Source organism: Hyla sarda, chromosome 1, assembly GCF_029499605.1.
Source record: "Hyla sarda isolate aHylSar1 chromosome 1, aHylSar1.hap1, whole genome shotgun sequence".
NCBI lineage: Eukaryota > Metazoa > Chordata > Amphibia > Anura > Hylidae > Hyla > Hyla sarda.
This window is the reverse complement of record NC_079189.1, coordinates 601,084,341-601,112,233: the sequence shown is the minus strand read 5'-3', so window position 1 is coordinate 601,112,233 and position 27,893 is coordinate 601,084,341. Positions and strand designations below refer to the sequence as shown.

Below are 27,893 nucleotides of genomic sequence, written 5' to 3'. Positions count from 1 at the left end.
ACAGTAATGGAGGGGTCTGGTGATGACTGGAGAGGTGACACTGCTGGGACATTATACAGTAATGGAGGGGTCTGGTGATGACTGGAGAGGTGACACTGCTGGGAATGCTGGGACATTATACAGTAACACCACTGGAGGGGTCGGGGTGATGACTGTATCATTGTGTGTCAGGTTCCTATAAGGTGTCAGGACGTGGCGGTCTATTTCTCCATGGAGGAGTGGGAGTATGTAGAAGGACACAAGGATCAGTACAAGGATCAGGTGATGATGGAGGATCAGCAGCCCCTCACATCAGCAGGTAATAGACATGACTATATACACACGTCCTCTCATTATTTGTATGTAAAGAATGAATTCAGTCTCTGTATGTGTTCCCTACAGTCAGATCCAGTAAGAGAACAGCAGCAGAGAGGTGTCCCCGTCCTCTTCTTCCACAGGATCAGGATCAGGTAGATGGAGATATTCCCTATGATCTGTAGAAGGGCTGTGAAGCTCTTGTGTTCAGTCTTGTTTTATCCTACAGTATTATATGTGTATGAGGTTCACATATCCACCTTCTAGAAGACCTGAAGGTATGTGGTTGAAATAATTCCTCCTGTTTTATAATTTATATTTTTGGCCATCAAGATAATTAATGATCTCTTCTGCTCATCTAAAATATTTCACATGACTTCTCCTACTTTCTGATGGTGTTTACAATATTTTTTTCACAGGTTATGAATTGGGGTGAAGATCTGAACTATATTAATGTTTTTGACATAAGGGTAAAAGAGGAGGAAGAAGAGACAGATCCGAGCAGTTATGAGCAGTATAAGGAGGACATTCTTGCAGGGAAACATCTTAACTATATAAATGCTTTAGACTTAAGGGTAAAAAAAGAAGAAACAGATGTGAGCTATGATGAGCAGTATAAGGAGGACATTCCTACAGGGAAACATCTGAACTATAATAATGCTACAGACATAAGGGTAAAAGAAGAAGAGACAGATGTGAGCGGTGATGAGCAGTATAAGGAGGACATTACTACAGAGAAAGATCTGAACTATATTAATGCTACAGACATAAGAGTAAAAGAAGAAGAAACAAATGTGAGCGGTGATGAGCAGTATAAGAAGGACATTTCTACAGGGAAAGATCTAGTCTATATTAATGCTCCAGACATACGAGTGAAAGAAGAAGAGACAGATGTGAGCAGTGATGAGCAGTATAAGGAGGACATACTTACAGGTAACCTTCCAGGTGAGTAATAACCACAAAATTCTGAGAGCAGTCACATTTATGTCACCGACTGCAACAATTGTGTGTGGAATTTTTAAGCTCCGTGTCCTGACAGTTTATATTTTGGCTAAATGGGGGAATATACAAAAGAAAAGACTAAATATGGATAAAAATGTGACCCCGCTAACAGTGATAACTATAATATGGCGGCAAACATACAGCTGTAATATTGACATAAAATCTAGCTGTGAATAAGGCCTATTTCTTATTCATCTGCTGTCACTACTGATGAGGGAGAAGTATTTGTCCAATTTTGGGACTAGGGAACCATAAGCTTTTATTGGACACATCCGGTTACTGTGTCTTAGGCTGCATTCACACCACGTTTTTGCAATACAGTTCCCGTATACGTTTTCTGAGAACTGTATTGGAAAACGTATGCATTGACTCTCCATTGAAAACCGTATGCCAAAAGATGCATCAGGTTCTGTCCGTTTTGCATCCTGTACGGTTTTGTCAGTTTTTTTCCTGTACCCAAAACCGTAGTCTACCACGGTTTTAGGTCCGGTTGAAAAACTGTATTAAACCGTATACGTTTTTTTTTTAACATGGGAGTCAATGGGAACCGTACAGAACTGTATGTGCGTACGGTTCCATCCGGTTTTCACCATACAGTTTTTGACTTTGCACAGTTTTTTTTCTTGGAATTTCAATCAAACAAGTAAAACTTTATTCAAAATGTAGTGAAAAGTTAAAAACGTATACGTTTTTTTTTCCTCAAAAAAACGGATGCAACCGGACATCATTTTTCAAACCGTATACGGTTTTTAACTGTATGCGGGTTAAAATTTGTACACACGTTTTGATACAGTTTAGTCAGGTTTTGAGGAATCCGTTTTTCCTCAAAAACCAGATTCGGGAACCGTATTGCAAAAACGTGGTGTGAATGCTGCCTTACAGAATACAAAGCATGGAGATATATTCCCAAATAATGGAGGAGTTTGGAGAATGAAAGGTTGGTGCTGGGAGTGACCTCGCTGGGTGAGTAACAATGGCAAAAGGCGGTGTACCACCTACTGAATCGTTTTAGGGTGCATGCACACTATGTTTCTTAAGATACGGGACCGTATACGGTTGGGGAGAGGGGGGCGGAGAGTCGGGGGCGGGGCAACCGCTTGCTGCCGTATGCGGTCCCGTATCTAATGTATTTTAATGAGCGACCGGAGTGAAACTTTGCCTACTGTTGGCTCCGTTTTGCCCCGTATACGGTTTCCCGACCGGACCTAAAAAGGTCCGGTCGGGAAACCGTATACGGGGCAAAACGGAGCCAACCAGAGGCAGCGTTTCACTCCGGTCGCTCATTGAAATACATTAGATACGGGACCGCATAAGGCAGCATGGGGTTGCCCCGCCCACCAACTCTCCGCCCCCCCTCTCCCCAGCCGTATACGGTCCCGTATCTTAAGAAACGTAGTGTCCATGCACCCTTACTAAGGTCATTTCAACAGGTGAATGTATAGGATGTCAACCTTAAATATAAGAAAAAGATTGTAATATTTAGAGTGATTAGTTCAGTGTTTCCCAACCAGTGGGCCTCCAGCTGTTGCAAAACTACAACGCCCAGCATGTACTGATTGCCAAAGGCTATAGAGCTCCAGTGCGACTACATACTGGGGTCAGTTATGGAGACCTCGCTTAAAAATACAAAAAGATAAAATAAAATGGGTACAAAGACAAGCTACAAAATGGGTGTAAAGTCTTAAAAAGTAAAGTGCATATTGGTTTGGAACCAATCGGATTTCTTTTTCAAATTTACAAAAAAACATTTCAATTTGTCCAAAGTCCATTTATTTCTAATTCTCTTCGGTTTCAAGGGGTACTTTGTTGGAAAACAATTTTATTTTTTAAAGACGGGAAAGAACGACACAACTTCCTCTGGAGCATACAGCAGCTGATAAGTACTGGAAGGATTAAGATTTTTAAATAGAAGTAATTTACAAATCTGTTTAACTTTTTGGGACCAGTTGATTTAAAAATAATAATAATGTTTTCAACTGAAATACCCCTTTAAAGGTGAACATGCAACTTAGGTGACATGTACACAACATACAGTAAATTGGCTCGTAGGGAACCTCGTAGCTCGGCTGTTGATTACTTCAGTCTACGTAAGTTAGTTCAGCTTTCCAAGGGCTCTGGTTGCCTGGAAAATTTTGGGATGACAGTCTTAAAGGGATACTCCGCCCCTAGACATCTTATCCCCTATCCAAAGGATAGGGGATAAGATGTCAGATCGCCGCGGTCCCGCTATCATCACAGCACAGAGCGAGTTCGCTCTGTGCGTAATGACGGGCGATACAGGGGACGGAGCAGTGTGACGTCATGGCTCCGCCCCTCGTGACATCACGGCCCGTCCCCTGACGACCACCACGCCCCCTCCCATAGACTTGTATTGAAAGGGGCGGGTCGTGACATCACGAGGGGCGGAGCCGTGACTTAACGAGGCTCCGGCCCCTGTATTGCCCGTCATTACGTGCAGAGTGAACTCGCTCTGTGCTGTAATGATAGCGGGTGCTGCAGCGGGGATCCCCAGCAGCGGGAACGCGGCGATAGGGGATAAGATGTCTAGGGGCGGAGTACCCCTTTAAGTGTCCTAGGTCTGTATCCACCTTTTCCAGGCAACTGGAGCCTTTGGAAAGCTGAACTAATTTACGCAGACTAAAGTAATCAACAGCCGAGCTGTGAGGTTCCCTATGAGCCAATTTACTGTAAGTTCGCTCAACTCTAGTATAAAGGTTATACTATGAAAATGTAATTTTTAAGATTATATTATGTAAAAATAATCTGTTTTATTCTTGGCAGATGACTGTACCAGGAGATCAGAGGAGAATCTTATATCTTCATATTATAAAGCAGATGATGATATCACACAAGATACATATGAAGAACATTCCATTATCCCAGATACACCCTCAGCCCTTCACAGCAATGATCTATCACCTGATTCTTTTATACCAGCCCTATCTTCTGATTCAAAACAGACTGTTGAACAAAATAAAAATTACAGAAATAGTGACAAAAATCGAAGAGCTCCCACAAAGGACAAACAAAATTTGGTTCAAATGCGGAGGTCTCGGACAGGAAAGAATACATATTCATGTTCAGAATGCGATAAATGTTTTAGTTGGAGATCAGATCTTCACAGACATAAGAGACTTCACACAGGAAATTTATTTTCATGTTCAGAATGTGGGAAATGCTTTACTGTGAAATTAGGGCTTGTTGAACATCAAAGAATTCACACAGGAGAGAAGCCATTTTCATGTTCAGAATGTGGCAAATGTTTTAATGTGAAATCAACTCTTGTGGGCCATATGAGAACACACTCAGGCACAAAGCCATATTCATGTTCTGAATGTGGCAAATGTTTTACTTATAAATCAACTCTTACTAAACATCAAAGAACTCACACGGGGGAGAAGCCATTTGCGTGTTCAGAATGTGGAAAATGTTTTTCTACAAAACCACATCTTTCTCAGCATCAAAGAAGTCACACAGGGGAGAAGCCGTTTGCATGTTCTGAATGTGGTAACTGTTTTGCTCAGCAATCAACTCTAGTTAAACATCAAAAAACTCACACGGGGGAGAGACCATTTTCATGTTCAGAATGTGGCAAATGCTTTATTGTGAAAAGACGTCTTGAGGAGCATCAAAGAACTCACACGGGGGAGAAGCCATTTGTATGTTCTGAATGTGGGAAATGTTTTTCTCAAAAATTACTACTTGTTAGACATCAAAGAACTCACTCAGAAAACAAACCCTTTTCATGTTCAGAATGTGGCAAATGTTTCTTTCAGAAATCATGTCTTCTTCAACATCTTGCATGTCACACAGGAGAGAAGCCATTTTCATGTACAGAATGTGGCAAATGTTTTACTCAGAAATCACATCTTGTTAAACATCAAGCAACCCACTCAGAAAAAAAACCTTTTCCATGTTCAGAATGTGACAAATGTTTTACTCAGGCCTCAGCTCTTGTTAAACATCAAAGAACTCACACAGGAGAGAAGCCATTTCCATGCCCAGAATGCGGGAAATGTTTTACTCAGAAATCGCATCTTGCGAAACATCAAGCAACTCACTCAGGAACGAAACCATTTTCATGTTCAGAATGTGACAAATCTTTTTTTCAAAAATCTCATCTCCTTCAGCATCTTAGATGTCACACAGGGGAGAAGCCATTTTCGTGCCCAGAATGTGGGAAAAGTTTTTCTCGGAAATGTAATCTTATTGAACATCAAACAATTCACACAGGAGACAAGCCATTTCCATGCCAAGAATGTTGGAAAGGTTTTAGCCGCGCATCACGTCTCCTTCAACATCAAAGAACAGAACATCACACAGGGAAATAGCCATTTCCTTTATGGTTGCAAACTGAAATTTTATTAATAATTCATTATGCAAGAAAGATATAAAACTATATCAGTTAATGTAAATTGATGGAATACAATAGAAAAGGAAATTAAATTAGAGGACAACATGATTAAGAAATGTCAATTACCAATCATTGTCTGATACCTAAAAAGTCAATGGAATCCAGATAACACAATATGTGCATAAAATGTTATATATTTGTATTAGAGATGAGCGAACTTACAGTAAATTTGATTCGTCACGAACTTCTCGGCTCGGCAGTTGATGACTTTTCCTGCATAAATTAGTTCAGCTTTCCGGTGGGCTGGAAAAGGTGGATACAGTCCTAGGAGACTCTTTCCTAGGAATGTATCCACCTTTTCCAGCCCACCGGAGCACCTGGAGGCTGAACTAATTTACGCAGGAAAAGTCATCAACTCCCGAGCCGAGAAGTTCGTGACGAATTGAATTTACTGTAAGTTCGCTCATCTCTAATTTGTATCCTAAAATCTGCCAATCACTTATAAACATTTGCTTTAAAACTTTATTGCTTATGTTTTCTCTTCGATAGAAGATAAGTAGTATATGAGCAGCCTCTATGTCATAGTTACTGGGCTGACAGCGGTTTGTTGAAGTAGTGTGGTGGTGTAGATCTGCGGGGATGATGGTGGTTGTTGTACTGTGAATTTCCACTTACACGACTCCTATAAAGCCGTCATCTGTATCCGAACGCGGGAAATAAGTCCTCAAATGCCAAGACGATGGATAACCGCTAAAACTTTACTGAACTGGTTGCAGATCCGGAACGTACAGTAGACAATTTAGAGGGTACAGTTAAAGGGGTTATCCAGGAAAAAACTTTTTTTTTATATATCAACTGGCTCCAGAAAGTTAAACAGATTTGTAAATTACTTCTATTAAAAAATCTTAATCCTTTCAGTACTTATGAGCTTCTGAAGTTAAGGTTGTTCTTTTCTGTCTAAGTGCTCTCTGAGGACGCGTGTCTCGGGAACCGCCCAGTTTAGAAGAGGTTTGCTATGGGGATTTGCTTCTAAACTGGGCGGTACTGAAAGGATTAAGATTTTTTTAATAGAAGTAATTTACAAATCTGTTTAACTTTTTTTTCCTGGATAACCCCTTTAACGTTATAGCTGTTGAGCTTGGAAAAAAAGCCACTGTGGCCGATTTTGTAGAGATTGTGGGATTTGTAGTACGCTTGAATTAGACCTGAAGCCGACTGAAGACAGACTAAACAGTTTCGAAGCTATGCAGGAAAACATCCAATACAGGAAAAAGGAGATCCAGCACTCCAGGGTAAACTAAAGGGGTACTCCGCTGCTCAGTGTTTGGAACAAACTGTTCCGAACGCTGGAGCCGGGAGCTTGTGACGTCATAGTCCCGCCCCTTTGTGATGTCACGCCCCGCCCCTCAATGCAAGTCTGTGGAAGGGGGCGTGACGGGAAGTCAATCAGAACAGTCTTACCAGGCTCTGGTCAGGTCTTCAAATAGGGTTTTATGTCCGGAATGACTCTTGATACAGCCTGGTAACGGTCCCACCAGTAACTCACGGGTCCTCACGTCTATATTTTCTGGCCTCCTGACCAGAGGATCATCAGGTGTGAAGTCGTCCTCTTACTGAGCTGCAGCTGATCTCTTTAAGGAGACAACTGGTTGCTGTCCACATTGGTTGCTCCTAACAACGGCATTTCGACGTTGACCCATTTTTGCAAAACAAATAATCCCACTTGGCTTACTGCTGTTGCACTGCGCAGGTGGCCCGTCCACCTGTCTCCTCACCTGAGAGAGCATTCACTCACTTGACGCGATCCGTTGCCCCTAGCAACGCTTTCACCACAGGCTCAGTCCTGCTCTTGTACTCCACTCCTGGGCTTGTCCCACTTGCACGGTTGGTTGCTCCTGGCAACAACTTCACTGCAGCTCGGCCGTTGGTTGCTCTTAGCAATGTGCTGCCCGCATCCTCCACCAATTGTAAGGATTTCACTCTGGGGATAGCTCTGGGTTCGTCCTTGACACAGCCACAGGACACATTTCTTCTTCATTCAGCAGGCAAACAACAGTTCTTTATGCAGTCTGGCTCCTCGCCAGCTTTATTAGATAGGTTGCAGGATCAAACAAAACCCTAGACCGTCCAGTCACTGACTACACAACCCAGCATGCCCTGACTATCAACTGGAGGGCTTTTCCCTGCCAATTAAAACACAAGTTTCCTGCAACCTTTTACTTACACTTCACACACAGCATTTGCAGCCTCTTGCTGTGTGTGCTAAGACTCCTTGTCTTGTCTACTTCACTGTTGGGGTCATTCCCAGTTCCTGGCTGTGTGTTCCTCACCAGGACCTCTGCATCCCCCCTTTATGGCCACCTTGCTGTCTTCTGGGGAGAGCCCCCAACTATTCTGTTTCCTTTCCTTATATCTAGACTTCCCACATTTCTGCTGGCCTCATTAATAAGGCATCTGAGGAGCCTCTCTGCTAGCTCAGCTAGGATAAAGGACTGGGAAAAACACCCTTTCATTGCCCTCAAACCTACCTCAATGCCACAGTACATACCAGTTTTGTGATTTAAACATTTGGGGATTCTTGTGTCCATTTTAAGTATCCAATAAACCTCTCTTATATGCAGTTTCTTGATTCAATCACCTCCTCGTACAGGTCTTGTGACCTGTTCTAGGACGCACACTTTCATTTCGGAGACTGAACCATCATGGCAGTCTCTGAAGTGTCTGGATGCTCCAGATACCGCCTTAGTGTGTATACGGGGCCAAGGTTTTAGCCCCTGCTATGTGTTACACAATGCATCACGTCCCCTCCCATAGACTTGCATTGAGGGGGCGTGACATCATGAGGAGGCGGGGCTATGATGTCACAAGCTCCCAGCTCCAGCATTTGGAACAGTTTGTTCCAAACACTGAGCAGCGGAGTACCCCTTTAAAGCTCTGTTGTGTTGATTTAGATTTAAAATTAGAGGTCTGGGGCATGTATTTACATATGTTGCACCATGGTCTTCCACATGCTACAATGCCTTTGTATGGTAGCTAAGAAGGGGTTTTGTGCTTGGAAAAACTAGGAGTTAATTCGTTACCAAGGGTAACATTCCTCTTTGCTACAAAAGTATATCCCTTTTCCAGTATACATTCTAAAATGGGATCCTGTTTAAGTATAGGTAAATATTTCTTGATTTTGATTTTTACCTGAGACTATTTCTGACTATATGTAGAAGAAAAGACAACATTAGGACTTCTTGTGTGACTGTATTGTATTTTACTACCTTTATATAGGAAATCTGATCTAGGTCGAGTAGCAACCTGTTGTCTGGCATGGTCAATAAGACCCGTTGCATAGCCTCTCTTACTAAGGCTGTTTACATTCTTTATAAAAAAAAATGTGTCTTCCGAACAAATTTGTCTTGCCCTGATGAATTCCCCCTTGGGGAGCTTTTTAACAGTGTGCTTTTCATGTGCGCTTTTTGCGTGTAATAGTGTATTACCTGAGATGCTTTTTCTATATAATTTAGAAATGATTTTTCCTGTTTGAGCATCTCCTGTGACTTCTGTGTCCAAAAAATGAATGGAGGTCTTTCCAGACTCCATAGTGAAGCTTAAATTGTCTTCATTGTTATTCAAAAAATGTTTTAAAAAAAAAGAACTAAAAAAATCTTGTTCCCCGGAGGTCCTGTCCCCCCGCCATACCGCCAGGACATCGTCTATATAGCGACCGCACCAGGCAAAGTGGCGGAGGAAGGGATTCTCTGAGGAAAATATACGTCTTTCCTCGTACCAGTTTTGAAGCTATACTGGACTTGTATTGCACTTTAAATACTTTGTTGGACAATTTGACAGAATTGAACAGTTCTTGGAAACTTCAGATCTGGTGGGGTTCCAATTTAAGTGCTTACCGACAAGATCCTCATGGGACAGTCTGTGGTAACAAGAAAAGTCCCTCTCCCTCCCCTACGTTTTCTTGGGTATAGGCGAGACAGCACTGACTGCACAGGAACCCCAGACGCTAGTCCGTTACAAGGATAAGTATGGCCTAAAGGATAACCCGTACCTTCATCCAAAAGCTACAGGACCCGTTAGCAATGCTATTTCTCCCTTAAGTTCATCTTGAGTTGTGGTACTATCCCGGCAGCGGGATCCAACAGAGAGGACTAAAGCAAAGTCTGGATCATCAATAGTGTTATTTGGGCCTATCCTCATTTAAGGTATGAGAACAGGATGTGTAAATACAAACCCTTCAGTCAGGTACGAGGAGAGCGACACGGGCTGTTACGTCCTTACCAGACTCTACCCTGACTGTTAGGATTTCATCCCTATCCCAGAGTGGTCAGGCAGCAATAAGGGGGAATATATGATCCCTGATAGTCCTACTCTTCCCATTTTCCATTCTTTACCAAAGGTCCACAAGGGGATCTTCCCTCCCCCTTAGACCTATAGGGGCAGGTAATTCTTCCATTAATGAAAGATTATGCGCTTGGGTGGACACTATGCTACAGCCGCTAATACCGGAGATCCCAGGTTTTATAAAGGACAATAAACATGTTCTTGAAATTGGCACGAGAATTTTGTGTAGGTCACGGTTGATGTAACCTTGTTCCTCATGGTTATGCAGCATTGGCACTTTATCCTGGTGATCTGCAAAAATATATACTCTATTTTTTTACTCACACATAATTTTTCTATGTTTAACAGGGGTTTTCCTCCAGACCACCTGAGTATCGATGGGGGCGAAGTTCTCCCCCTCTCTCACCAACATATACATGTTTTTGTGTGGGAATGGGGTGTCTCTTATCCCCACAGAACCCTTATGGGCAGAATATACATTGGTATGGCCGCTACATTGATTACCTCCTATTCATTTAGGGGTCAGATGTATCGGCCATATAAGGGTTTTTGGATTATCTTAAAGGGATACTCCGCCCCTAAACATCCCCTATCCAAAGGATAGAGGATAAGATGTCTGATCCGCTGGGGGCCCCCGTGATCTCGGCTGCGACACCCCAGACATCTGGTTCACAGAGCGAGCTGCGATCCGTGCTGGATGACTGGCGATGGGGGGCAGAGGGTTGTGAATTCACGGACACGCCCCCTCCTATAGACTTGCATTGAGGGGGCATGACCGTGACATCACAAGCCTCTGGCGCAGAACCCGATGCTCGAAACGAACGCCGGGGGCAGGACGGAGATTACGGGGGTCCCGATAATCCGAAAACCCCTATATGGACGACATCTGATCCCTAGGGGATAAGAGGTCTAGGAGCAGAGTACCCTTTTAATAATAACCAGTACAATCTTCAATTTACTGTCTTTTGCTGTCCTAAGTGGGTAGCTTTCTTGGATCTGTGTCTTCGGGGTGACAGTGTTCTATTTATAGAAAGGATATAGCAGATAATTCCATACTGCATGCCTCATCTTCTCACCCCAATCACGTAACCAGGAATCTGCCCATAGGAGAAAGGATCGGGGCTTGTCGAAATTGTACCCCTGATTCGGACTTTGAACGGGGGGGCAGCAGATATTGGCACTCGTTCACAAGTGCGAGGAAACCATTCTTTGGACATAACCCAAGCCAGTAACCAAGACAATTGCTGACAGCAAGGACCATAAGGCTATGTTCACACATCAACGAGACTCTGCTGCTGCAGAATCTCCATGCAGAATTCCGATGCGGAATTCTGCACGGAAATTCCGAGGTGTGAACAATAACCTAAGAATTTAATTAGCTCTGCCCTCTAGTCCAAAGCCAAAAATACAAATAAAATGAAGGAGGGTTGTGATGCCTCATTGGTGATCTTCTCGACACAATATAGCAATGACTTGAAACCTGTCTGCCTATGGTCACTTCCGACCCTGCATTTGCAGATGTTTTTAAACAGGGATATAGCTGTGTGTCGAGAAGAGCCCCAACTTTCAGGTCTCACCTAGTCTACTCTCTAACCGTATTTTCACTAAACCAACCAAAGGGGTACTCCGCCCAGAGACATCTAATCACCAATACAAAGGATATGGGATAAATATGTCTGATCGTGGAGGTCCCGCTGCTGGGACCCCCCGCGAACCCCTTGCAGCACCCGCGTAGGTTTAGAACGCTGGGTTTCCACCGCAGGAGACGTGACGTCACCTCACACCCCCTTCATTCATGTCTATGGGAGGGGGCGTGGCGGCCGTCATGCCCCCTCCCATAGACATGAATAGAGGTGGCGTGATGTCCACACGGGCTGATACCTACCATTCACAGGATTTGGTCAGTAACAGTATAAAGGTAGTATATATGGTGATGATGTTTCTTCTTGTATACTAGTAATATTGGTCATGGAAAATTATCTTAACTATGTTAACATATATATATATATATATATATATACACAAGAAAAAAGAAAGATAGCCGGCACAACAGCCTAATACACGGGTGCACACTGCCATGGCATCAGAGTATACAAAAAAAGAGGATTGCAGCAGCACACATTGGTCAAAAAAATTGAGGCTCTTAGCGCACTTTTTGATCAAAACGTGTCCCCCATCCACCACGGGGAGGTGGCCTCATTTAGGATGGGAACCTAGCACAAATTCTGAGCCTAACACTCAACTATCCACTCACCTCTGCTGGGCATATAGCCTCTGACTGGGTGACATGCTGGATCCATTTAAAACTCCACCTGTGAGAAAGGGGGAGGGGTGCACAGCTAAACAGGGTGCCCCTTTCTCACAGGTGGAGTTTTAAATGGATCCAGCATGTCACCCAGTCAGAGGCTATATGCCCAGCAGAGGTGAGTGGATAGTTGAGTGTTAGGCTCAGAATTTGTGCTAGGTTCCCATCCTAAATGAGGCCACCTCCCCGTGGTGGATGGGGGACACGTTTTGATCAAAAAGTGCGCTAAGAGCCTCAATTTTTTTGACCAATGTGTGCTGCTGCAATCCTCTTTTTTTGTATATATATATATATATATATATATATATATATATATATATATATAGCGCACCAGAAGCAGCCAAGAATGTAATGGGGAGTGCTGAGGCTGCTGGGTGTGTGCAGGGAGAGGATGGAGTCTACACAGTAGGGAATCAGCTAATCTGAAATATTTCCGAAAGTGTCTAGAACTTCACTTACAATAAAGTTAATTTACAGGGAAAAAAAAATGGAGGTCACATGTTTCCTGTCTAGAGTAGAGCTCCAGTCTGCAGCCTCAGCCTTTCTTTGCCTAGAGCAGCAGCCCCTGATCATGTGACTCCTCCTCTTCCTCCATGTGACTAATCACATGACTGTGACATCATGGCAGGCGATGTAAGCACTGGGTAAGCACACGGCTTCTTCCCTCTGTACTACTTGTTTGGGTGGGTGACCTGTATAAAGTGCATGATGGGAGTTGTAGTGTTTGGTGGCACTCACCATATCCCAGTTATATTCATTGTATATGTGTCTTTCCTTCTAGAAGATTATATATAGTGTAATATAGTGCTGGCTATGTATCGTATATTGTAGTATTTTCCAAACAGTGTGTCTCCAGCTGTTCCAAAACTACAACTCCCAGCATGCCCGGACAGCCGTTGGCTGTCCGGGCATGCCGGGAGTTGTAATTTTGGAACTGCTGGAGGCACACTGTTTGGGAAGCACTGGTTTATTGTATCTGCGCTTCTTCACGCTGAAATTGATGTTGCCAAGGTTATCGTCAACCTTGCACCGCCATCGTTGAGCACATGTGGACGTGGTTTCAGCCACATGCATTCAACAGCACCACTGGAGAGATAGGGACTCCTCCTCCTAGGGACCGGAAACCTGGAGAATATAAGGGAGGACCCTTCCCTTCTTGCCGCAGCTGTTTCCTGTCCTTGAGGATCCTTGAGAAGGGCACATGGGTCCCTGATGCCCTTTTACTTTGTTGGTTGGGGGTCCCTGACAAACAAAGTGCCCCCCAACCAACAAAGTAAAAGGGCGTCAGGGACAAACAAGAAAGTGCCCCCCAACCAACAAAGTAAAAGGGCGTCAGGGACAAACAAGAAAGTGACCCCCAACCAACAAAGTAAAAGGGCGTCAGGGACAAACAAGAAAGTGACCCCCAACCAACAAAGTAAAAGGGCGTCAGGGACAAACAAGAAAGTGACCCCCAACCAACAAATTAAAAGGCCGTCAGGGACAAACAAGAAAGTGACCCCCAACCAACAAATTAAAAGGCCGTCAGGGACAAACAAGAAAGTGACCCCCAACCAACAAAGTAAAAGGACGTCAGGGACAAACAAGAAAGTGACCCCCAACCAACAAATTAAAAGGCCGTCAGGGACAAACAAGAAAGTGACCCCCAACCAACAAAGTAAAAGGGCACCAGGGACAAACAAGAAAGTGACCCCCAACCAACAAAGTAAAAGGGCGTCAGGGACAAACAAGAAAGTGACCCCCAACCAACAAAGTAAAAGGGCACCGGGGACAATCAAGAAAGTGCCCCCCAACCAACAAAGTAAAAGGGCACCAGGGACAAACAAGAAAATGACCCCCAACCAACAAAGTAAAAGGGCGTCAGGGACAAACAAGAAAGTGACCCCCAACCGACAAATAAAAGGGCGTCAGGGACAAACAAGAAAGTGACCCCCAACCGACAAAGTAAAAGGGCGTCAGGGACAAACAAGAAAGTGACCCCCAACCAACAAAGTAAAAGGACGTCAGGGACAAACAAGAAAGTGACCCCCAACCAACAAAGTAAAAGGGCGTCAGGGACAAACAAGAAAGTGACCCCCAACCAACAAAGTAAAAGGGCGTCAGGGACAAACAAGAAAGTGACCCCCAACCAACAAAGTAAAAGGGCGTCAGGGACAAACAAGAAAGTGACCCCCAACCAACAAAGTAAAAGGGCGTCAGGGACAAACAAGAAAGTGACCCCCAACCAACAAAGTAAAAGGGCGTCAGGGACAAACAAGAAAGTGACCCCCAACCAACAAAGTAAAAGGGCGTCAGGGACAAACAAGAAAGTGACCCCCAACCAACAAAGTAAAAGGGCGTCACGCCCCCTCCCATAGACTTTCATTGAGGGGACGGGGTGTGATGTCACACGGGGGCAGAGTCGTGAGTCGGGACGGGCTAGCGCCGCATGTAACTAATAGTTTATCTACACAGGGTGCCTCCAGCTGTTTCAATACTGCAATTCCCAGCATGCCCTGACAGCCAATAGATGTCAGGGCATGCTGGGAGTTGTAGTGATGAAACAGCTGGAGGCACCCTGTGTAGATGAACTAAGGGCAGAAGTCCCCCCCCCCCCCAGCAGGCATCAGTGACGAGGTGCCTGCTGGGGAAGTCTGCCTGGTAGTGAGCACACTGCCAGGCAGACAAAAGGAATTTTTAATATAGTAAAAATAAAAATTAAAAGCAGGGAGGGGGTTAGGGATAGAATGGCAATAGGCAGGGACAGAAAAAAAAATAGGATGGTGGGGGCTACCCTTTAACTTAAAAAAAATAAATAAATAAATAAAAAGTTTTCCACCGGAGTACTCCTTTAAAGAGGTTCCCCGCCCAGAGAAATCTTATGCCCTATCACGCCACACCCCCTTTATTCATGTCTATGGGAGGGGGCGTGGCGTCCGTCTTGCGCCCTCCCATTGACATGAATAGAGGGGTCGTGGTGTGACATCCACATGGATTGATACCTAATATTCACAGGATTTAAAGACTCCATTAATAAAAAGGATGATGGCAAAACTTCAGGTTCCCATGCGGGCACAGTTCCCCTGTCCTCTCCTGCCAATCCACAGATGGATCGATAGGTGGCCAGACTCAGCGGCCTCTCCTGCTCCTGACTAGGCAGATGTGGTCACCAATAAGATGGGCCAGCCAGCTCCTCTTCACACGGGCCGATGACTCCACCATTGTAAAGAGGGACTCCATGCTGCAGGGGACAGGGGAGACTGATCACCCCTGACATCCGGAGTGCGCAGGAAGGAGCTCACTATACGCTCCACCTGCTGCAGACAGGAGTAAGTGCCCACGCTGCGCGGTTGGATGGGGCAGAAGGCTGTATAATAAATCTGGATGAAAATAGTGGCCTGAACCCCCGCCCCCACAGAGCTGAAACTGAGCTGGTCTATGTGAGTGAAAAATTGGGGGACTTATTTTTTTTAAAATCAACTGGTGCCAGAAATGTAAACAGATTTGTAAATTACTTCTATTAAAAATTCTTAATCCTTCCAGTACTTAATAGCGGCTGTATATTTTATTTTTGGATTGCTTTTCTGTCCGACCACAGTGCTCTCTGCTGACACCTCTGTCCATGTCAGGAACTGTTAAGAGCAGGAGAGGTTTGCTATGGGGATTTGTTCCTACTCTGGATAGTTCCTGAGACAGACAGACAGGTGTCAGCACAGAGCACTGAAAACTTTTTTTTTTTTTTAATCAATTGGTGCCAGAAAGTTAAACAGATTTGTAAATTACTTCTATTAAAAATTCTTAATCCTTCCAGTACTTATTAGCGGCTGTATACTACAGAGGAAATAATTTTTTTTAACAGATTTGTAAATTACTTCTATTAAAAATTCTTAATCCTTCCAGTACTTATTAGCGGCTGTATACTACAGAGGAAATAATTTTTTTTGTTAGATTTGTAAATTACTTCTATTAAAAATTCTTAATCCTTCCAGTACTTATTAGCGGCTGTATACTACAGAGGAAATAATTTTTTTTGTTAGATTTGTAAATTACTTCTATTAAAAATTCTTAATCCTTCCAGTACTTATTAGCGGCTGTATACTACAGAGGAAATAATTTTTTTTTTGCTTTTCTGTCACGACCACAGTGCTCTCTGCTGACACCTCTGTCTGTCTCAGGAACTGTCAAGAGCAGGATAGGTTTGCTGTGGGGATTTTCTCCGGCTCTGGACAGTTCCTGATATGGACAGAGGTGTCAGCACAGAGCACTGTGGTTGTGACAGAAAAGAAATTCAAAAAGAAAAGAATTTCCTCTGTAGTATACAGCCACTAATAAGTACTGGAAGGATTTAAGATTTTTTTTAATAGAAGTAATTTACAAATCTGTATAAGTTGATTTAAAAAAAAAAATAATAATAATAATTTTACCTCCGGAGTACCCCTTTAAAAAAAAACTAAAACGTTCGAGACTTAGAAACCTTCACATGGTGGGGGTAAGCAGATTGTGTTCCGCACTGAAGTACAGTGATTCTCTGTGAGAGATCTGCCAGAAAGCACCAGAGCTCCAGCATCCCTGCCGTGTGGAAAGAGCGCACCGCATGGGCCCAGCTCCGGACTCTGACTCTGCGCAGTCTGATGGCGGCTTTGCCCAACAAAGGCAAATCATAGTAAAGTCGCACATGTTGTATGCTAATCAGGTTGATGCCTTGTGTTCCTCCAGACTCAGATATTTCACATTAAAATCTCTGACACAGGGTTGCCACCTGACCAGTATTTTACTGGCACTGCCGGTATTTTGGCCACTCGGCTGGTATTTTTATATTAAAGGGGTATTCCAGAATTTTTTTTATTTGACTATGCTACAGGGGCTGTAAAGTTAGTGTAGTCCATAATATAGTGTCTGTACCTGTGTGTGATGGTTTTCTCACAATTCTTATGGGATTTTCACCCCAATATTTATTTTTAACGCATAAAAAATGACTGTTGTCTCAGATTTTTCCCAGGTTGCACTGCGACCGAGACCTGACATCACTAGTCAGCTGATGACAGGGAGCCTGTCTGCTTCAATGGGTGGAGGGATCGCTTGGTGGGAGAGAGATCAATCTGCAACTAATTCAACAGCTGTAGGCACCCTGATTTAAAACCACAGGTCTTTTGAATTGATGCAGCTCATTTATGGTTCAATGGGTGGGGTGGCTGATGTGTGCGAGGGAGGAAAATTGAATTGTGGGATTTGTAGTCAAAACAAAGAAAAGTCAAACAGGAAATACAAGTTCACAAAAAGCTAGCCACAGTGTTATGGTAATCTCACAACATAGCCATTTAGCCCCAAGACAAGTGCAGATCCTTCCTAAGCCTGTCCATTACTGTCTGCCAGGTACGTACTAAAATCACCTTATGCTGGAGAACCCCTTTAAAAATACCGGAAATGCAATGGCCGGTATTTATCCAACCAATCCACCAACTCCCGGAATGTTGCACCATAACCTATACAGTAGGGATCGACCGATATCGATTTTTTTAGGGCCGATACCGATAATCGGTGGAGGTTAGGGCCGATAATTTATAACGATATTCCGGTATAAATTATCGGCTATGGAGGAGCGGGACAGCTGACAGCTCCCTCTCCACCATGCTGTCAGCTGTCAGGCAATTGCTCCACACGGCAAAATAAGGCGTGCGCACGAATCGCGGGACTTCAGTCCCGGCCTGAAGTTCAGGGCCGGGACTGAAGTCCCGTGATTCGTGCGCACGCCTTGTTTTGCGCATTATCGGCAGGTTAGAAGCCGATACCGATAACGGGGAAAAACGTGAATATCGGCTAATAATATCGTCCGTGCCGATAATCAATCGATCCCTACTATACAGTGTTTCCCAACCAGGGGTGCCTCCAGCTGTTGCAAAACTATGACTCCAAGCATGCCCGGACAGCCGTTGGCTGTCCGGGCATGCTGGGAGTTGTAGTTTAGCAACAGCTGAAGGCGCCCCCGGTTGGGAAACACTGACCTATACTATATACATGCTGGGAGTTGTAGTTTTCCTTTGGGGCAGCTGATGAGCCACAGGCGGTATCAGGGCATGCTGGGAGTTGTAGTTAGTAACTAACTGCAACTCTTTAATTTAATTTTTTTTAAAAAAGCGATCAAAAAGTCACGTCAAAACAAAAATGATACCGTTAAAAACTACGGATTGAGGCGCAAAAAAATGAGCCCTCATACAGGCCCATGTAGGCAGAAATAAAAAAAGTTATAGGGGTCAGAATAGGACAAAATTTCCTCTGCATATGTGTGATTTATAGTGGGGGAGGGGCCGCAGAAAGTGACTGGGGGTGAAGATGGTGGCAGCAATCCGACGGTGTGTCATCAACGAACGGTGGCGGCAAATCTACTTCACGTTGGCCCACGTAGCACTGTACGGTTTTAATACTCCCTTCTGCGCACTTCCCGGACAGGATCATTGTCCTAAGTTCCAATCGTAACTTGGGGTTTGGGAATACTCGCATGTGGCTGTATATTAGGAGATGGTAATGGTGTATACACTGGAGGGGGAGCAGAAGAGATTGGGAGCACGCCTCAGGTTGTCTCTATTGTATGGGTTGTGGCCTTGCACTGTCTCTTTGCACAGTGACTGTCTAATAGAACCACAGACTTGCCTATGATCGTGTCACAAATGCCCCCGAGTACCCTCTTTAGGGGTTGTCTGTACATTTGGAAGCATTGTCCACGGATGCTTTCAAACCAATTTCGTCAATTCCTCTTAAAACCCTAGAATATAAGACCTGTGTTGGTGGAAGTAACTTTAGCATGTCAAGTAGGGAAGATTGCCTCTATATCAAGCTCTGAAGCCTGTAAGTAGATTTTGGATGACTTAAAGGGGTACTCCGCCCCTAGACGTAAGATGTCTGATCGCGGGGGTCCCGCTGCGGGTGACCCCCGCCATCTAGGCTGCGGCACCCCAGACATCCGTTGCACGGAGCGATCTTCGCTCTGTGCCGGATGGCTGGCAATGCGGGGTGAAGGCCCGTGACTTCACGGCCACACCCGCTCGTGATGTAATGGCCACGCCCCCTCAATGCAAGTCTATGAGAGGGGGCTTGGCGACTGGAGAGGTGACTGCTGGGACATTATACAGTAATGGAGGGGTCTGATGATGACTGGAGAGGTGACACTGCTGGGAATGCTGGGACATTATACAGTAATGGAGGGGTCTGGTGATGACTGGAGAGGTGACACTGCTGGGAATGCTGGGACATTATACAGTAATGGAGGGGTCTGGTGATGACTGGAGAGGTGACACTGCTGGGAATGCTGGGACATTATACAGTAATGGAGGGGTTGGTGATGACTGGAGAGGTGACACTGCTGGGACATTATACAGTAATGGAGGGGTCTGGTGATGACTGGAGAGGTGACACTGCTGGGACATTATACAGTAATGGAGGGGTCTGGTGATGACTGGAGAGGTGACACTGCTGGGAATGCTGGGACATTATACAGTAATGGAGGGGTCTGGTGATGTCTGGAGAGGTGACACTGCTGGGAATGCTGGGACATTATACAGTAATGGAGGGATCCGGTGATGACTGGAGAGGTGACCCCGCTGGGACATTATACAGTAATGGAGGGGTCTGGTGATGACTGGAGAGGTGACACTGCTGGGAATGCTGGGACATTATACAGTAATGGAGGGGTCTGGAGATGATTGGAGAGGTGACACTGCTGGGACATTATACAGTAATGGAGGGGTCTGGTGATGACTGGAGAGGTGACACTGCTGGGACATTATACAGTAATGGAGGGGTCTGGTGATGACTGGAGAGGTGACGCTGCTGGGAATGCTGGGACATTATACAGTAATGGAGGGGTCTGGTGATGACTGGAGAGGTGACACTGCTGGGACATTATACAGTAATGGAGGGGTCTGGTGATGACTGGAGAGGTGACCCTGCTGGGGATGCTGGGACATTATACAGTAAAGGAGGGGTCTGGTGATGACTGGAGAGGTGACACTGCTGGGAATGCTGGGACATTATACAGTAATGGAGGGGTCTGGTGATGACTGGAGAGGTGACACTGCTGGGACATTATACAGTAATGGAGGGGTCTGGTGATGACTGGAGAGGTGACACTGCTGGGAATGCTGGGACATTATACAGTAATGGAGGGGTCTGGTGATGACTGGAGAGGTGACACTGCTGGGAATGCTGGGACATTATACAGTAATGGAGGGGTCTGGTGATGACTGGAGAGGTGACACTGCTGGGACATTATACAGTAATGGAGGGGTCTGGTGATGACTGGACAGGTGACACTGCTAGGAATGCTGGGACATTATACAGTAATGGAGGGGTCTGGTGATGACTGGAGAGGTGACACTGCTGGGAATGCTGGGACATTATACAGTAATGGAGGGGTCTGGTGATGACTGGAGAGGTGACACTGCTGGGAATGCTGGGACATTATACAGTAATGGAGGGGTCTGGTGATGACTGGAGAGGTGACACTGCTGGGAATGCTGGGACATTATACAGTAATGGAGGGTTCTGGTGATGACTGGAGAGGTGACACTGCTGGGAATGCTGGGACATTATACAGTAATGGAGGGGTCTGGTGATGACTGGAGAGGTGACACTGCTGGGAATGCTGGGACATTATACAGTAACGGAGGGGTCTGGTGATGACTGGAGAGGTGACACTGCTGGGACATTATACAGTAATGGAGGGGTCTGGTGATGACTGGAGAGGTGACACTGCTGGGAATGCTGGGACATTATACAGTAATGGAGGGGTCTGGTGATGACTGGAGAGGTGACACTGCTGGGAATGCTGGGACATTATACAGTAATGGAGGGGTCTGGTGATGACTGGAGAGGTGACACTGCTGGGACATTATACAGTAATGGAGGGGTCTGGTGATGACTGGAGAGGTGACACTGCTGGGACATTATACAGTAATGGAGGGGTCTGGTGATGACTGGAGAGGTGACACTGCTGGGAATGCTGGGACATTATACAGTAATGGAGGGGTCTGGTGATGACTGGAGAGGTGACACTGCTGGGACATTATACAGTAATGGAGGGGTCTGGTGATGACTGGAGAGGTGACACTGCTGGGAATGCTGGGACATTATACAGTAATGGAGGGGTCTGGTGATGACTGGAGAGGTGACACTGCTGGGAATGCTGGGATATTATACAGTAATGGAGGGGTCTGGTGATGACTGGAGAGGTGACACTGCTGGGACATTATACAGTAATGGAGGGGTCTGGTGATGACTAGAGAGGTGACCCTGCTGGGAATGCTGGGACATTATACAGTAATGGAGGGGTCTGGTGATGACTGGAGAGGTGTCACTGCTGGGACATTATACAGTAATGGAGGGGTCTGGTGATGACTGGAGAGGTGACACTGCTGGGACATTATACAGTAATGGAGGGGTCTGGTGATGACTGGAGAGGTGACACTGCTGGGACATTATACAGTAATGGAGGGGTCTGGTGATGACTGGAGAGGTGACACTGCTGGGACATTATACAGTAATGGAGGGGTCTGGTGATGACTGGAGAGGTGACACTGCTGGGAATGCTGGGACATTATATAGTAATGGAGGGGTCTGGTGATGACTGGAGAGGTGACACTGCTGGGAATGCTGGGACATTATACAGTAATGGAGGGGTCTGGTGATGACTGGAGAGGTGACACTGCTGGGAATGCTGGGACATTATACACTAATGGAGGGGTCTGGTGATGACTGGAGAGGTGACACTGCTGGGACATTATACAGTAATGGAAGGTCTGGTGATGACTGGAGAGGTGACACTGCTGGGAATGCTGGGACATTATACAGTAATGGAGGGGTCTGGTGATGACTGGAGAGGTGACACTGCTGGGAATGCTGGGACATTATACAGTAATGGAGGGGTCTGGTGATGACTGGAGAGGTGACACTGCTGGGAATGCTGGGACATTATACAGTAATGGAGGGGTCTGGTGATGACTGGAGAGGTGACACTGCTGGAAATGCTGGGACATTATACAGTAATGGAGGGGTCTGGTGATGACTGGAGAGGTGACACTGCTGGGAATGCTGGGACATTATACAGTAACACCACTGGAGGGGTCGGGGTGATGACTGTATCATTGTGTGTCAGGTTCCTATAAGGTGTCAGGACGTGGCGGTCTATTTCTCCATGGAGGAGTGGGAGTATGTAGAAGGACACAAGGATCAGTACAAGGATCAGGTCATGATGGAGGATCAGTACAAGCATGTCATGACAAACGAGACAAACCCCAGAGGTGTCTGGCAGGAGCTGATCTCCTTCACTGACACAACCTGAAGCCTGTCTAGCCATGGGGGTTATACATGTGTATGAGGTTTTTGTGTCTTCCTTCTAGGAGTCATGTCATTTTTGGCCATGATTAGAATTCCTAATCTTTTCTGCACACCTAAAACATTCTATGTGACTTCTACTGTCTGATTATTTTTACTTTATTTTTTTCACAGCTTAACAATCGGGTGAATATCTGAACTTAATTATTGCAGACAAAATGGTAAAAGAAGAAGAGACAAATGTGAGCGTTGATGAGCAGTATATGGAGAAAATTTCTACAAGAAAAGATCTAATCTATATTAATGCTACAGACATAAGGGTAAAAGAAGAAGAGACAGATGTGAGCGGTGATAAGCAGTATAAGAAGGTCAACTCTAAAGGAAAAGATCTGAACTATATTAAAGCCACAAACCTAAAAGTAAAAGGAGGAGAAGAGACAGATATGAGCGGTGATGAACAGTACATAGAGGACATTCCTACAGGGAAAGAACTGCTCTATAGTAATGCTCAAGAACTAAGGGTAAAAGAGACAGATGTGGGCAGGGATGAGCAGTCTATGGAGGGCAATTCTGCAGGAAAAGATCTGAACTGTATTAATGCTATAAACATAAAAGTAAAAGAAGAAGAGACAGATGTGAGTGGCGATGAGCAGTATATGGAGGACCTTCCAACAGGTACCAATCTGATTTATATTGATGCTACAGACATAATAAAAGAAGAGACAGATTTGAGCAGTGATGAACAGTATAAGGAAGACATTCCTACAGGTAAAGATCTGTTCTATATTAATGCTACAGACATAATAGTAAAAGAAGAAGAGACAGATGTGAGCAGTGATGAGCAGTATAAGGAGGACATTCCTACAGGGAAAGATATGAACTATATTAATGCTGCAGACATAATAGTAAAAGAAGAGACAGATGTGAGCGGTGATGAGCAGTATAAGGACGATGTTCCTACAGGTAACCACCCAGGTGAGTAGTACAGTTACAGATTCTTCTCAGTCACTGGGTTCAACTTTTTTAATTTATTTTTTTTTAAGCGCCGTATCATGGCAGCTTTTTTTTTTATTATTTATACATAAAACATACCTATATCAGAGAGGCTTATTTTTTTTATCATCTCCTCTTGCTTCTGTTAAGGCAAAAATATTTGTCCAATTTTAGAACTTTAGAGTCTTTGGAGGATGGACGGTGATTTGTTTTGGTTTCACTTAGCGGTCAGGGCTGTGTGCCTCGCTCCACCACTCCTGGTGGACTACAATATAAACAGAAAACGCTACAGGCAAAAGGGAACAATATACGAGAAAAACATCTAAGAATAATCCTGCCATACGTAACACAGACCACGTAAGGTTACAGATCGCGGTCGCTAACGTTCTGCTGACTCTTCAGACATCTAACATTAAAGATGTACTCCGGTGCTTACACATCTCATCCCCTGTCCAAAGTATAGGGGATAAGATGCCTGATCGCGGGAGTCCTGCCGCTGGGGACCCCCGAGATCATGCACGTGGCACCCCGTTTGTAATCAGTCCCCGGAGCGTGTTCGCTACGGGTCTGATTATGGTCGACCGCAGGGCCGGCGGCGTGTGATGTCATGCCTCCGCCCCCATGTGACGTCACACTCCGCCCCTCAATGCAAGCCTACGGGAGGGGGCGTGATAGCTATCACGCCCCCTCCCGTAGGCTTGCATTGAGGGGCAGAGCGTGATGTCACACGGGGGCGGAGGGGTGACGTCACACGCCGCCGGCCCTGCGGTCGCCGGTAATCAGTCCCGGAGCGAACACGCTCCGGGCACTGATTACAAACGGGGTGCCACGTGCATGATCCCGGGGGTCCCCAGCTGCGGGACTCCCGCGATCAGGCATCTTATCCCCTATCCTTTGGATAGGGGATAAGATGTTTAGGCACCGGAGAACCCCTTTAATATCATCACAAAAACTCTGGGATCTGGAGATTTATAGCCAGAGAGTTCCTTGCCTGGGCAGCTGCATACAATAGACCACTGGTTATTGGTCTAATAGAGATCTACTGGTCCTTGCTTTGCTGTTAGGTTGTTGCTATGGTCAACATATTAATTTTGCTAATTTGTATATTTTTTTGTAATTTTTTTTTGTTTTTTTTGCATAAATGTTATAACCTTGAAAATTATATTAAAGGATAACTCTGGGATGTAACAACTTATCCCCTATCCTAATGATGGATAGGGTATCTGACAGCTAAGTTGTTACTAGAGATGAGCGAACTTACAGTAAATTCGATTCGTCACGAACTTCTCGGCTCGGCAGTTGATGACTTATCCTGCGTAAATTAGTTCAGCCTTCAGGTGCTCCGGTGGGCTGGAAAAGGTGGATACAGTCCTAGGAAAGAGTCTCCTAGGACTGTATCCACCTTTTCCAGCCCACCGGAGCACCGGAAAGCTGAACTAATTTATGCAGGAAAAGTCATCAACTGCCGAGCCGAGAAGTTCGTGACGAATCGAATTTACTGTAAGTTCGCTCATCTCTAGTTGTTACATCTCTTCTTTAACATTTTATATTATTTAAACATGTTAAAATCTGTTTTATTCTTGGCAGATGACTGTACCAGGAGATCAGTTATATCTTCACATTATAAAGCAGAGGATCATATCCCACTAGATACATATGACGAGTATGTCATGATCTCGGATAATCTATCTTCTGATTCACCACAGACTGAAAATTACAGAAGAAGTGATGAAAATCAAAGAGCTCACACAAAGGGCAACCTAAATCTGGTTCAACAGCGGAGATCTCGTACAGGGAAAAAGGCATATTCTTGTTCAGAATGTGATAAATGTTTTAGTGGGAGATCAGAGCTTGCTAGGCATAAGAGAATTCACACAGGAAAACTATTTTCATGTTCAGAATGTGGGAAATGCTTTACTGTAAAATCAAGCCTTGTTGATCATCTAAGAACTCACACAGGAGAGAAGCCATTTTCATGTACAGAATGTGGCAAATGTTTTAATGTGAAATCCTCTCTCGTGGGCCATCTGAGAACACACTCCGGGACAAAGCCATTTTCATGTTCTGAATGTGGTAAATGTTTTACTCATACATCAGATCTAATTAAACATCAAAGAACTCACACGGGGGAGAAGCCGTTTGCATGTTTGGAATGTGGCAAATGCTTCAGATCAAGATCCCATCTTGCTCAACACCAGAAAACTCACACAGGGGACAAGCCATTTGCATGTTCCGAATGTGGTAATTGTTTCGCTCAACAATCAACTCTTGTTAAACATAAAAAAACTCACACGGGGGAGAGACCGTTTTCATGTTCAGAATGTGGCAAATGCTTTATTGTGAAAAGACGTCTTGAGGAACATCAAAGAACTCACACGGGGGAGAAGCCATTTCCATGTCCTGAATGTGGGAAATGTTTTTCTCAAAAATTACTGCTTGTTAGACATGAGAGAACTCACTCAGGAACTAAACCATTTTCATGTTCAGAATGTGGCAAATGTTTTTCTCAGAAATCAAACCTTCTTAAACATCTTATATGCCACACAGGGGAGAAGCCATTTCCGTGCCCAGAATGTGGGAAATGTTTTACTCAGACATCACATCTTGTTAAGCATCAACGGACTCACACAGGGGAGAAGCCATTTTCCTGCCCAGAATGTGAGAAACGTTTTACTCAGAAATCACATCTTCTTCAGCATCTTACATGTCACACAGGGGAGAAGCCATTTCCATGCTCAGAGTGTGGGAAATCTTTTTCTCGGAAATACAATCTTATTGAGCATCAAACAATTCACACAGGAGAGAAGCGATTTTCATGCCCAGAATGTGGGAAAGGTTTCACCTGCCCATCACGTCTCCTTCAACATCAAAGAACTCATACAGGGAAATAGCTATTTCCTTAAAGGGGTACACCGGGGAACTGAACTTATCAGACACTTATCCCCCATCCACATGATAGGGCATAAGTGTCTAATCTAGGGGTCTGACCACTGGGGCCACTCACGAGCTCCTGTATGGGACCCGTCCTACTTAACCGTCCTTGGTGCGCTCCGGCCCCACCTCCCTGGACGTAGGTAAGTGAGGGCCCACTCAGCAAATTACAGGCTGAGGCGGGACATCTCTGCAGCCAGTGATTGGTAGAGTAGGCTGTCACTTGCCCATGCTCAGGAAGGTGGGCCGAAGATGGGTAAGTAGGAGCCCCATAAAGGAGATTGCGGGGGCCCCATCGATCAGACCCCCGCTATCAGACACTTATCCCCGATCCTGTATATATATATATCAATATGTACATACTAAAGTATACATCAGTGATTTCCAAAATATGTGCCTCCAACTGTTGCAAAACTACAACTCCCAGCATGCCTGGACAGCCTTTGGCTGTCCGGGAATGCTGGGAGTTGTAGTTTTGCAACAGCTGGAGGCACACTGTTTGGAAACCACTGGTATAGATAACCAATTGTATGTGAAGATTAGGACTAAGACCGGCTACATGTTAAAGGGGGGTTATCCAGGAGTAGAAAAACAAAGCATATTTCTTTCAAAAACTGCTCCCAGTCTGTCCCCAGGTTGTGTGTGGTATTACAACTGGGCTCTATTCACTTCAATGGAACTGAGCTGCAGAACCACACCCAACCTGGAGACAGTCGGGGAGCGGTTTTTGAAAGAAGTTAGCTCTGTTTTCTTATTCCTGGATAACCCCTTTTAAACATGTACATGTGAACTATTACTGACCGGAAGCTGCCACCTTGTTTGATATACCCCCTGCTTTTGTATGACAAAATTTAGGAAACCACTTTATATCAAAATTGTCTTTATCTTGCAATAAAGTTTTTTTTTTTTTTTTTTTTTTTTTTTTTTAAATGTGGTTATGCCTGACTTTTTATTTTAAATTTTAATTTTTATTTATTTTTAACTTCCACAGTTCTGTCACTTGTTAAAGGGATACTCCGGTGGGATTTTTTTTTATGTACTGGTGCCAGAAAGCTAAACACATTTGTAAATTACGTCTACATAAAAAATCTAACCCTTCCAGTACTTATCAGCTGCTGTATGCTCAAGAGGAAGTTGTGTAGTTCTTTCCAGTCTGACCACAGTGCTCTCTGCTGCCACCTCTGTCTGTGTCAGGAACTGTCCAGAGCAGCAGCAAATCCCCATAACAAATCTCTCTGATCAGTTCCTGACATGGACAGAGGTGGCAGCAGAGAGCAAGACGCTAAACTACAACGTAGGCAAGGAATATAAATGTCGAGATATCAGCTACGACTACATATAGTTTGATATAAAACCGCAGAACAGCAA

General features: G+C 44.7%; 2 protein-coding genes across 3 annotated transcripts in view; both read left to right on the top strand.

Annotated features, from left to right (window-relative positions):
• The window catches only part of LOC130296518 (oocyte zinc finger protein XlCOF6-like), a 208,051-nt gene that overhangs the window by 77,260 nt on the left and 102,898 nt on the right, over positions 1 to 27,893 (top strand). The gene's annotated exons all lie outside the window — the stretch shown is intronic.
• On the top strand, positions 176 to 27,098 carry LOC130296450 (oocyte zinc finger protein XlCOF6-like). 2 transcript variants are annotated; one of them, XM_056547984.1, is made up of 5 exons: positions 176 to 298; positions 382 to 449; positions 714 to 1,239; positions 22,815 to 23,576; positions 25,182 to 27,098. In XM_056547984.1, exons 1-5 carry the CDS (start codon positions 211 to 213, stop codon positions 26,483 to 26,485), a joined length of 2,748 nt encoding a protein of 915 aa, XP_056403959.1. In that variant the 5' UTR covers positions 176 to 210; the 3' UTR covers positions 26,486 to 27,098. The 2 variants fall into 2 exon arrangements, with proteins under 2 accessions (XP_056403959.1, XP_056403966.1); XM_056547991.1 differs by lacking the exons at positions 22,815 to 23,576; positions 25,182 to 27,098 and adding an exon at positions 4,078 to 5,880.